General features: G+C 32.8%; 1 protein-coding gene across 1 annotated transcript; it reads left to right on the top strand.

The window, feature by feature from the left end:
* Positions 1 to 10,214: 10,214 nt before the first annotated feature.
* Positions 10,215 to 11,539, top strand: LOC129302715 (uncharacterized). Its single transcript, XM_054941609.1, has 2 exons — positions 10,215 to 10,450; positions 11,428 to 11,539. The coding sequence occupies exons 1-2, from the start codon at positions 10,215 to 10,217 to the stop codon at positions 11,537 to 11,539; spliced, it is 348 nt and encodes a 115-aa protein (XP_054797584.1).
* The last annotated feature ends 1,357 nt before the right edge of the window (positions 11,540 to 12,896 follow it).

Raw genomic sequence — 12,896 nt, forward strand, 5'->3', positions numbered from 1 at the left:
GCCTCCAAAAGTTTCAAGTGGTTTGTGAGTATAATCAGTAATATCATGTGTAAGATTCCTATAATGAAAATGCATTATCCATTAGACCATATATAACAAGCACATCACTAATCTATGATGAGAAACTCTGGACATGGAAAAAGAGTAAGGAATATTAAGCATGTCACCAAGATCATATATGAAACTAAGAAGTAAGCTATATTCTCCATATAACTCAAGAAAGTGATATTTCTAATGATAGCTTATCAATGAGAATTGCACTAGGGAAGAAGAGCCAGGATCAATTACCATCCTAAAACTTATGCTAGGTAATCATTGCTTACTTAGCACCTTAGTAAAATGCATCAGCTAAAAGACTTGGAAATCTAGCAGGAAAATTGATGGCATTATAAGGATGGTGTTGCTATACCTCAAAAATGACACATGCATATTAGTTAAGGGGTTCCCATTAAGCAAAATTGTCAAATCAAGGCACATCCACAGCATACAGATGAAATTCATCAAAATTGACAAAACCAAAACACATGAAGTAACTATTTGCATCTATCCTTATTGCAAGAACATTCGTACTATATTCTCTAAAAGTGTTAGGCAATTTTTCAACTACTATAGGTTTTGATAAGTATTTCTAACAAACATATTCACTAAGGTGTTGTTAAAAAAAAAGGGTATAGAGGCATGTTTATTGTATCTCAGCATACTAGTTGTGTCATTAGTGCCTATCCCAGTGAATACATTTAAGCCATAATTTGATTCAACTAGTAAGTCAAGGTAATAAGAAAGTTGAATTGGCTAAAAATTGACCTAACCCTTATCATCCATTAATACTTAGAAAGACAATGCCCAAAAATAACTATGAGAAATGAAAGCACCCTAATCCATCGGCCTTCGAGAAGGAAAATGAAAAAGAGTTGGGAGGAGGCTTACTAGTTGAAGTTGGCTTGATTGTTGGTAGTGTAAACATGAATTAATCTTTCTGTAATGATTCTTCCATCAGACTTAAGGTGCAAGGAAGTAAGTTATCAATATTCTTCAATATATGATTAGAAGATCAATGGAATTTATCCCAACTTGAGAACAGAGTTAGCATAAAAAAAACTTAAACATAATGTCAGATGAGATTTTACGTGTGAGCGGCAATGATGCTTTACTAATTAGTAGTTCCTTAGGTTTTTTGGTTGAAGTTAGGGCAATTCCAGATTCAATTGGCACTAAAGTTGTGTAGACATTAGCATCACATTCATTAATGATTGATGCTCGAGAAGGATAACCTTGTGAGAATTAGATATCTAGTTAAGGGAAGGATTGTAGTGATGGTGGCATGATCAACGGTAAAGCTCGAGCTAATACTTCTGATAGTTGGTGATGTTGAGTACTCATATTCAAGGCGATCCACATGTTGCTTCAAGGAAGCCATAATGCTTTTGGTCTCTTTAGCCAATTGTTTAATTGCCTAGTGTAGTTCCTCAAGTTCAATCTCATTAATATTGTTAGACATTAAAGCAGGATTGAGCCTCTCAACCAAAGCACCATTGTCATGAACTCTATTTTTGAAAGGCAAAATTATAGAAAATACTAGGAAATTGTAATATTCAAATGGAAATATTCGCTAGCCAAGGTTTAAAGCAACATTTAGTTCAACTCTATCCAATTACAAATGAAATATGCATGCCTCAATAACTAAATGGAAAAGGAATAGATAAGAAGCATAATAGAAAGGTAAGAGAGAGGAGAAGCAGACTTAAGGAAGGAGACAATTCACAAAATTCTTTAATCCTTCTCTATAGCTCTTCTGTTGCCTTGTATTGTCAATTCCAAGCCTTATTAGGTTTCCACCCATACAAGCCCATTTAATAAAACTTTAGGCCCATTCTATCTATTAGGCTCATTCATAACACTTTCCTTTTAGCAAACTCTAGTCTATACTTTTGAACTATTCCTAATCGGCTGACTTTGTAGAGATGTTCTTCTAGATGTTGGAATCCTGCAGTTTCAAAATTCTCTTGGAGAATGTGCATGAGATCGTCCCAGTAAAAAGCTCAAGCAAAAAGATCTAATATGTCGCCTTCAATATGTATTGACGTTTATATCTTCTGGAGTTTAATAGTATCTAAAATATTTTCCAACCCTTAATATCCAGCCTTTAGGAACTCTACCTTCGAATTAGGGAAAATCAAATTTGGTATGAGTTCTTCTTGATGGGTTTCAAAGCCGTCGAGCTTTGTTTCTCTTGTGTTCTTCATCTATTGTAGCATAAGAATTTTTAAGTTTTTTGCCTTTCTTTTATGAAGATTACCCCTTGTCATCTAAGAGGTGTTGCTGCTACAATTTTAAGGTTGCTAATTCGTAGAAATTTTATCCACAATATTCAAACGTAATGAAAGTTAGTTTTTAATTGCTGGACTATAGATTCCAAGAAATTGGAATTCACAGAAGGAACAGTGGGGTCATCAGACCTATTTCTAGTACTCCCTATCTTGGGCAATAACTTAGCTTGCATGCCAAATGTTGGGACTCAACAAACAGGTTAGGAAAATAAATCTCCAAATTTTAATTCAAAAAATATCCATAAATTTCCCATATAATGACTAATAAATATAAAACCATAAAGCTATGGTTATAACCATAAATTAACAACACGTACATGCTAATATCATAATTAGTTGATAGCTTAGCACTCTTAAGATAAGAAACATAAAATGCAATGATAAATTATTGACAACATATAAGATGGTAGTTATTCAATATGAATAACTCCCTTATCAACTAATTCCATCATTACAATCTAATTTGGATCTCTCTCATGCCTTTTATATACTAATAATGAACTCCTACCAAGCTCTTTAAGAAATATTGATTGTGCTTGTGTATCAATCCTCACCATAGTAAAGTATGATGATTCTAAGAAATGGTTAGTACTAATGTTGCCCTTCATAAAATTTTGCATTTCAAATGTTTTTGAAATCTATTTTTTTTTAATTATTCATTTTACATTTTAAAAGACTTGAGTCAAATTTTTCTTTTGATGGACAATGTCAAATCTTAGTTTTTATGTTGTAGTTATGTTTATTGAATCAAGCTAGAAGAGACTGAACAATACTAGAAAGGTTGGTATGTATAGTCTTACATTGTTGTTAACTGACTTTAATTGGATAAATATTTTAAATGAAAAATGCTAGATGGAACTGATCCTTAGGTCAATTTCACAAAGTCTTGTTTTTATTATTATTTACAAAGTATATTACCATGCATATTTCTCTTAATCATTAGATATGGTTTTTTTTAGGATCATATTTTTCTTTATCTATCTTATCCCTTTGCACAATACTCTAGTGTGTATAGTTGCCCCCTATATTTTTTTAAAGCCTTGTACTCTATTTTCTCCCCTTTGGTGACCAAAATGAATTTGGTCATGAAAATGCTCAAAAACAATTGCTTCCTTGACACAATATAGAGAAAATTTTTCAAATTACACCGAGAAAGAGGTTAGAAGTGTATTTAATATTTAGTGCTTTAGTCCCTTTGCTAATGGCAATTATAATATTGAGTTTGGTGTCAACTACATTTAGAAAATTAAGGCTAGAACTTTTGCTTTCCTCTTTTTCAATTTTAGGTTTAGAGTTATAGACTTATAATAGGCTTATATTGGTTCAAGAGTTGGATATCTTCTTGGGTATGCTTGCAAATAGCTCCCATGTATCTTTTATCATAAATTTTTTTGGGGCTAAAATGATCAGATACATTATCAATCTATGGCTGGGATTACTGTTGTACAATTGACCTATTCTAATTATAATTATATAGTTTCCTAGTTTTTTGTTTTTCTTAATCTAGCACATCACAATGACAATATACATCTTTGTACATACAAATATACTATTGAATTTAAACAGGTAGAAGTATGATGAATTTCTCATAAAAAAATTTTACATGGTGGATTTTCTAGTATTTTCTACCTTTAAGCTTTTAATTTAAGAGTTTAATTTTCGTTTATCAAGTATGAAGGCCTTTCAAATACATTTTTGTCATGATCTATTCCTAAGCTATTACTATTAGCTAGAACAAATAGATTACACAAGTGCCCTTTTTAATTTGTTTAAGCTCTTGGGGCTTTTCCTAGAAGCATATTATCTTATTATAGTTTGTTGATTTCTATAGTTGGAATGAAATTTGACATGTTTTTTGCTCTTACGTTACTCTCTTCCCAAATTATTAATGATATTAAAAATGTATCTGTGTTTCAAGAGGAAGAGTTGAATGATTGGAAAAAAAAAGTTACTTAGCATAGTGCGGTTTTTGGGAGGTTATTTTTAGGTGTGTTTCATTAAATGCATTATTTTGATATAAAAAAATTTAGCATCTACCATGATTAATATTCCCATTATTAGATCAAAGAAGATGAACACAATGAGTGATGCCAAAAAGTATTATTCATCTATCTACTGGCTATCATGAACTAGTACAAAAGATGTGTCCCTCATTTTAATTCCTCTTTCTTTTTCTATTTTATTTTAGTAGTATGTCAAGAAGCATTTGAACAAGGAATCCTAAATTGATAATGAAATGAATGGTCTCATTATTTCTCATTCTTGAAACAAAAATTACCAGTCACTCCTTGCAAAATTATGTTATAATCCTTTTATAATCCAACATGTGAGGCATGCACCTGAAACAAGGACTGTGTTTGTATAATTAATAGAATTTAATGAGATTTTATTTAAATAATTAAAATAGGTGAGTGTATGCTTGTACAACCATATTTCACTTTAATCTTAATGGAAAGGGGATTCTCATAATAGTATTCAACACAAAATTGCAATATTATCACTCTTTTTGGCAACGATATCTAAGTAGACCAATGAAAGTGAAGTCTTTCAATGTTTAGTTTGCACTTTATTTTGTCATGTGTTATTTCTCCTATTGTATATGTCACATTAGGTAGTGCTAACATGGAATTGCTTAGTGGTATTCTGATATTTGATTGGCACTTTGTTTTGGCAAGTCTCTAACAATTGGTCAAATGCAAGAAAAGTTTTATATGGTGGTTGTTAGACATGCTAGGCATTCTATGCAGGTTCTTATGGGTCATGTTTCATGTAATGTTTATTATATTATTTTCTTAATCTCTTTGACTTGATATCTAATAGCATCTAGCCTGATCTTTTATTTAGGAAGATGTACCTAATGACTTTGCAACTTTGATAACCAACTTTATTTCTCGCAAACAAATAGGTCCTCATGGAATTGAGGTAATTATCTCTTTCAACATTTGTGTTATTTATGACTATCCTAGAGAAGTTTCTATTTTATAGATCCCCAAAGAGGGTTTTGGTCACATACAGGATTGTTAATATTTTATGTCGTCCTTGGTTTTTAAAAAAAAACATCTTTTTAATTATGTGGTTTGAGTTTTTCCAGTCGAGGTAGATTTTATTTTTAAACCTTCACTTGGATAGTAGGGTTTTTCCCCATGAAATTTTGATGAAATGTAGTAATTATCAGAATACAAAGAAAGAAACTTACCCAACTTCAATCTCATTAGAAGTATTACATTTATAAGGCTCAGTCCCTTGACGTAGTTTGATTTATGAACTTGACAAAGTAAAGGCGGCATTTTCAATTGTCTTTTCTCTAACAGCTTGATCTATTACTGTGCACAGCCTTGTAGACTTCTTATTTTTGAAACATTGGAATCATAAGGAGGATGAGAGATGAATTTTAGTGAAGAATTAGTCATATGATATGTGGCTCTTGAGTAAATGACCTAGAGTTAGGGAAACTAATGCATTGAATGGCTAATTGAAGGCATATGAAGATTGAGAAAGATAATACCAAAGTACCAATGAACTAATATATGTGATTGGGGTTGGTTGTTGTCTAATGTCCCTAGTAGGCTCTTTAGCTTCTCAATCTCCTCTTGGCTGAAACTTGAAATCCATATAGGTGTAGGTTTTTTCAATTGCTAGAATTTATAGTTGTCATGCATTTTGTTGAGTACTTAAGCCTTTTTTCTTGATATGCTATGGGTCACTATGGCACTTCCAACATTTCTCCCTAGTTTATTGAGGTTTTTATCTAGCAAGTACACCACAAAGAGTCTATATATATCAATTTTCCCCTTGATCTAATCAAGGTGTTGCATATATTCTTATGCTCTAAAGCTAAACTCTATTGTTTGGGCTTCAATCATCACACTCCTTCCTTCCTCAGTCAATATGGTAGCAATTATCTAATTTAAGGATCCTCCTTAATGATTATTTGAATTTTAACTACATCAAACTTGATGTTTGATCCTACAAGAAACTAAGTCTGTCTTTTTCAATAAGCTATGTTTTAGTAAATTAGAGTACTCAGTGATAGACTAGCTTTGTTTATTGATGTGGGAGACATTTTGGTATCGAGCTCATAAATTTTTACTGTATCTTATGCCTTGGAATCAATTTGTTGGACATTTTAAATTTCCATAGCCAACTTAGAAGCATGCATTTTGTAGGTTTATGGTGAAACTGCTTTGTAAGGATGCATTTATTGAACATTTTAAATTTCCTTATGCCATCATGTTTTTGGCTTGGCATTTTACATTGTTATACATACAATTTACATACAATTAGATACTTGAACAGCTCTATGAGATAAATATAGCATTTAATACTTATAGAGTTTGACCTTCTTATTCTTTATTTCATGTCTGCAAATAATCATGACTCGGGTTTCAAATAAAGCAAATAACAGCTGCAACTGCAGTGTGATGATGGATGTCTTCCATAGCATTTTCTTTGTGTGGTTGGAAACCTTACAGTATTTAATAATTTGTATATTGTAGTGTACATATATATATATATAGGGTAAGACTTATATACTTGGCCTTATACACATAGTATACCTATATCCAATCAAATCATGATAAGTGAATCTTAATATATTAATAAAATTAATAGTAAGAATTTATTATAGAATAAATAATCTATACAAGATCCACATGTTTTAATTTAATTGAAAACAAGCACATTAAGTATATAAGTTTTCTCCATATATATATATATTATTATCAATTGTGATGAACCGAAGAGAGAAGGCCAAAAAAAAAATAAAGTTTGTTACAAGTTTGCCCACTTTACTAGTTTGGCTTGCATGGTGGTGTCCTTATGACTTTTTCTCTCTTCTACGAATCTATCTATACCTTTTAAATTTAAATTTGTTAGGTTAGACTTAATATTCTAATTTTTTTTAACTTTTAAAATAATAAACTGTTATTCATATCAGCCTTCAAAGAGAAGAGGAAAGATGTGGAGGAGAATGAATCTTGGTGTTATATCCTTAAGCCTGCTTAACTTGTTTAGATGGATAGTAAAAAACTTGAATAGTGAAATTGGATGTTGTAGAGTGTGTTTGGCTTTTAGTTTAGATTTCGAATGATAAATTTTCAACTTTTGAAATAGAATTACTCATGTTACCTTGGACAATGGATTTCAAAATACAGGCCTATAAGTATGAAATATGATGCCCTATTTGGTTGATTTGAAATGCGTGTTCAATTGGTTAGAAACGTTGTTATTCATTTTTTTTATTACTCAAAGGTCTCTTTTATTAGAGGTAATTTTGTTTGAGACATGATCGATCATTAAATGTGAGTAAGGATAGATAAAAGGGAGGTGGCATGCAAGGTACTTGCCTCCCATTCTCAAATGTGTGTACCTCTTCTAATGAAGATTTGAACAGTAATTCATTACGATAAGAGGAATTAGCTTTTTTCCCCCTAAATTCCATTGGTGAAATATTTAACAACAAGAAGTTTTATCTTATCAAGTGAGATTGATTATGTGAATTGCATAATGTCATTGTGCTTTATCATTAATCAAATTTTTCGGAATACAAATAAAGTATGCTAATATTTATTTCAAGTTTTATTGTCAATAGTAAAAGATAATCTCTTATTATACGGAGGATAAAAATTAGGCTCATCTAAGAAGATTAGAGGCCTTCTTTTTTATTTTTAAAAACCTATTAATTCCTAAAAATGTTGGCAAATATTTTTAATAATGAAAAATTAAATAAAAATAAATTCCTATCTCAAACTCAACTTAAAACTACTTTAGTTTTTGAAGTTGTGAATAGTTTAATGATAAATATTGTTAATGAAAAGTATCTTGAGTCAAGAAATTCTAAAGGGAGAATAAAAATAAAGTCTTAAAAAATAATTATGAGTATTTAGAATTTAAATATTTTATTTATAATTAAAATTTATAATTTATAATTATTTAAATTAATATTTACATGTCATTAATTTTTTTTAATTTTTCATGGACAACTTATTGAAATGGACGCATGAGTTACAAAAATGAAAGCAGAAGCATTTTCCATTTACACCTTCATTAAGCCGAAAAACATCTAGCATTTACATTTGTAACTTCTTCTTTGCTTGTCTGTTTCGTTCAGAGTCCTAGCACTATAAATAGGACCATTAGCTTTGCTATATAAGTCATTTAGTCATGAAATAAAATCATAATTTCTCTTTTCGTTTGGTTTCTAAGCCATTTTTCTATCAAAGTTGGTCCAGAGAGCAAAAGAGTGAGGTAGAGTTGAGGAACTATGTCGAAGAGGAGAGAAACTCATAGGAGAAGTCCCTGACTTGCTCAAATCCTACATTCTAGTTGTTTTTTTCTAGAAATTGACATCACCATCGTGCACAAGAGGTCTAAATATGTGGAACAGGATGTTCCTCGTCACTGAAAACTGTCTCACATACTTGCACACATTGCCACCTGAAGTCCACACATTGTCGTCATCAATCCATGCGCCGTACACACCTACTGGAGGTTGAAAAATAAAAGTGGGCAAAAAATGTATTCTATTAGCCTTCAAGACACAGGAATATGCATGAGGTTGAGATGGAAGAGGTGAGACATAGGATACGAGAGTTAGAAGCTACTGTGAAAATACAGTGAACTTTGTTAAACAATAATAAGGAAAACCTAGAAGGAGATTTAGGAAGCAACAATTTGTCATCCACTAACAATCATCGCGACTGCCGTCCATAACAATAACATTTCCATTCTAATGACATTAAGGTAGACATTCCTAAATTTGAGGGAAGACTCCAGCCAGATGAGTTCATAGACTGGCTTTAAACTGTTAAATGAGTATTTGAGTATAAGGAGATTCCAAATGCATAAAAAGTCAAGATTGTCACCTTCAAAAATAGGAAACATGATTCCATTTAGTGGGAAAACCTCATACAAAAGCGAGAACATGAGGGAAAGTGCAAGATTGAGACTTGGGAGAAAATGAGACGCTAGATCACTAGTAAATTTTTACCAAATCATTACCACCAGGATAACTTTCTCCAGTTGTAAAATGTTTGATAAAGGTCTTTATCTGTAGAAGAATATACTATAGAATTTGAACAACTCATAATGAAGTGTGACATTTAGGAGAAGGAGGAGCAAGTAATAGCCTAATACCTTGCAAGCTTAAACACAAATATCAGTCATCTAGTCTAGCTGTAGCAATACTGGACCTTAGATGATGTAATTCATCTAGCCATATGTGTTGAGAAGCATATGTCCAAGAGATCCTCTTTCCAGCATTCTTCCTCCAAGGATTATCCAGAAGCCTGTAAGGCAAGATTTTAATAGACCAACTCCTTAAGCAAGCTACAATCTAGTGTTATGCACAAACCATCACCAAATGCTATTAAGGAATATGGCTCTAAAGAAATTAAATGCTTAATGCCAAAGATTTAGCCACATTGCTATGGATTGTCTTACTCGGAGGGTTGTCATTATTATGAAAGAACAAGAATATGAAGCACCTACAGAAGATGAGGAGGGGACTAAGTTTTATGGCATCGATCACATTTATGATGAGGAGGTCACACCTACTAATCAAGGAGAGGCATTAGTGCTTAGATGAAGTATGTATACAACTGTAATTAAAGAACAACCTTAGCTACAACACAATATTTTTCACACTTATTGCATGGCCTAAGAAAAAGTTTGTAATGTCATCATTGACAGTGGAAGCTGTGAAAATGCAGTATCAAAATACATGGTGGAAAAATTAAAGTTACTAAGACAAGATCATCCGCATCCTTACAAGCTTTACTAGCTCAACAAGGGGAATGAGGTAAAAGTTTTTAAACAATTCCTTGTGTCCTTTTCTATTTGGAACCTATATTGTGACAAAGTTTTGTGTGATGTTGTTCTTATGGATATATGCCACCTTCTTTTAGGGAGACCATAGCAATAAATCAACATAGCGCCTTTAAGCCATTAGTGTCTTTGATGACTAAGGAGGAATTCAAGGTGATAAAGTCTGAAGCCCAATTAATGGGCTTTATTCTGGTGCTTGAGGTGAATGATAAGTCTGCTAGTCTACCAGGAGTCATTCCATTACTGTCTGAATTTCCAGATGTGATATCTGATAAGATACCACCAGGGTTGCCTCCCATGTGAGACATATAGCGTGCCATAGACTTCATTCTAAAAGTAGCCATTTCTAACAAGCCTACCTATAAGAATAAGTCCCCAAGAACATGCCGAAATCGAACGATAAGTTAAAGAGTTATTGAAAAAAGGGTTGGTTCGAGAAAGTGCCAACACTTGTGCTATACCTGTTCTTCTGGTACCTAAGAAGGATAGGAGTTAGAGAATGCACATTGACTGCTAAGTTGTCAACAAGATCACAATTAAGTATTGGTTTTTGATACCTCGACTCAATGATATGCTAGACTAGTTGTACGGCTACTACTTTTTCAAAAATTGACCTTCACAATGGGTACCACCAAATCATAATTCGACTAGGAGATGAGTTGAAGACAGCTTTCAAAACTAGAGATGGCTTGTATGAATGTAATATGATGCCTTTTAGGTTAACAAATGCCCCTAGCATATTTATGCGCCTGATGAATCAAATATTGAGACCCTTCATTAACAAATTTATTATTGTGTACTTTGACGATATTCTTATTTATAGCAGGAGTCAAGAAGGATACTTAGATCACTTATAGCAAGTCTTGCAAGCCTTGTAAGAACAAAAGCTTTATGCTAATCTTAAGAATTATACCTTCCTCACTAGTAAAGTTGTGTTTTTAGGATACATCATTACCACAGAAGGTGTTCAAGTTGATCCAAGCAAAGTTACAGCCATTGAAAGCTGGCCAATTCTAAAATCTATTTAGGAGGTTTGAAACTTTCATGGATTAGCTTCTTTTTACAGGAGGTTCATCTGTAATTTTAGCTCTGTTGTTGCACCACTTACAAATTGCACCAAAAGAGAGAAATTTTAGTAGACAGAGCAAGCTCAGCAAAGCTTTGAGGAGCTTAAAAAGAAGTTGATCAAAGCTCTAGTCCTAACTCATCCCAATTTTCACCAAGTGTTTAAAGTTAGCTGTGATGCTTCTAACACTAGTATTGGTGTTGTCTTAAGCCAAGAGGGCCACTCCATCGCCTTTTTCAATGAGAAGCTCAATGATGCTAAGCTTAGGTATTCTACCTATGACAAAGAATTCTATGCCGTTGTTCGAGCTCTCCAATATTAGAGTCACTATCTTCTGAGCAAAGAGTTCATACTTTGTTCTGATCATGAGGCCCTCGAGTATTTGAATTCTTAGTAGAAGATTAGCCGTAGACATGCCCATTAGAGTGAACTCTTATAGTTTTATCCTTTCCTTATCAAGCATAAGGCTAGAATTTTGAACTCCATAGCTAATGCCCTTAGCCATCGACATGTGAATTGCAAGCCAAAGTTATAGAGTTTAAACTTGTCGAAGAGCTGTATTAGGATGACCTTGACTTTTAAGGAGTATGTGAAGCAACTATAAATTAATCTTTCCACGAGTTCTACAGACATGATGGGTTTCTATTTCGAGATAAAACCCTATACATTCCATAGGGTTCCTTGAGAGAGGCCATAATTTTGGAAGCACATGACAGTGGATTAGCCACAGACATTTTAATGGGATAAAATAGTTGACCTAATGAAGGAGAACTTTTACTAGTCTCAACTTGAATGTGATGTAAACAGGCATATACAGAGATGTAAAATTTTCCACTTGGCCAAGTCCAAGGGTCAGATTACAGGTTTATACATGCCTTTGCCAATTCTAGAAGTATCTTGGGAAGAAGTAAGCATGGATTTTATTCTGGGTTTACCATAGTCTCAGAGGTAAAAAGATTATGTCATGGTAATTATGGATCATTTCTCAAAAATGGCCCATTTCATTCCATGCCAAAAGACTAATGATGCTATTCAAGTAGCAGATTTGTACTTTAAAGAGATTGTTCATCTTCATGGCATTTCCAAGACTATCTAATTGTGATGTGAAATTTCTCAGCCACTTTTGGCAGATGCTATAGAAGAAGATGGAAACTAAGCTCCAATTTAGTAGTGCTAGTCATCCCCAGATAGACTCTCAAACTAAAGTTATAAACAGGATTCTTGGTAATCTTCTTCGCAATTTTGTGGGGAAGAATTTGAAGTGATGAGATCTCATTCTTGCTCAAGTTGAATTTGCTTACAATAACTCTATCAACCAAGCAACTGGGAAGTGCCAGTTTAAAGCTGTTTATAGCACTCATTCCCTTAGTCTACTAGACTTGATCCCTTCACTTGATAAATAGCAATATAGCTTTGATGCTGACCAAAGGGTTAAGGAAATTAAAAAGTTGCATGATCAAGTTCGTGAGCAAATCCAAAAGCAGAATTTGAGGTACAAAGCTCACCGTGACAAGCATCGAAAATAGCAAACTTTTAAGGTAGGAGACTTGGCTTGCATACATCTACAAAAGAAATGATTTCCTAAATAATTGAATGCCAAGCTGTCCCTAAGAGCTAATGGTCCATTCAAAATTGTGCAAAAGATTAACAAGAAAGAAAGATTATTAGGAAAACAATGT

The sequence above is a fragment of the Prosopis cineraria genome, unplaced genomic scaffold, assembly GCF_029017545.1.
Source record: "Prosopis cineraria cultivar Desert tree isolate PC_DT_omini unplaced genomic scaffold, ASM2901754v1 PC2, whole genome shotgun sequence".
Lineage (NCBI taxonomy): Eukaryota > Viridiplantae > Streptophyta > Magnoliopsida > Fabales > Fabaceae > Prosopis > Prosopis cineraria.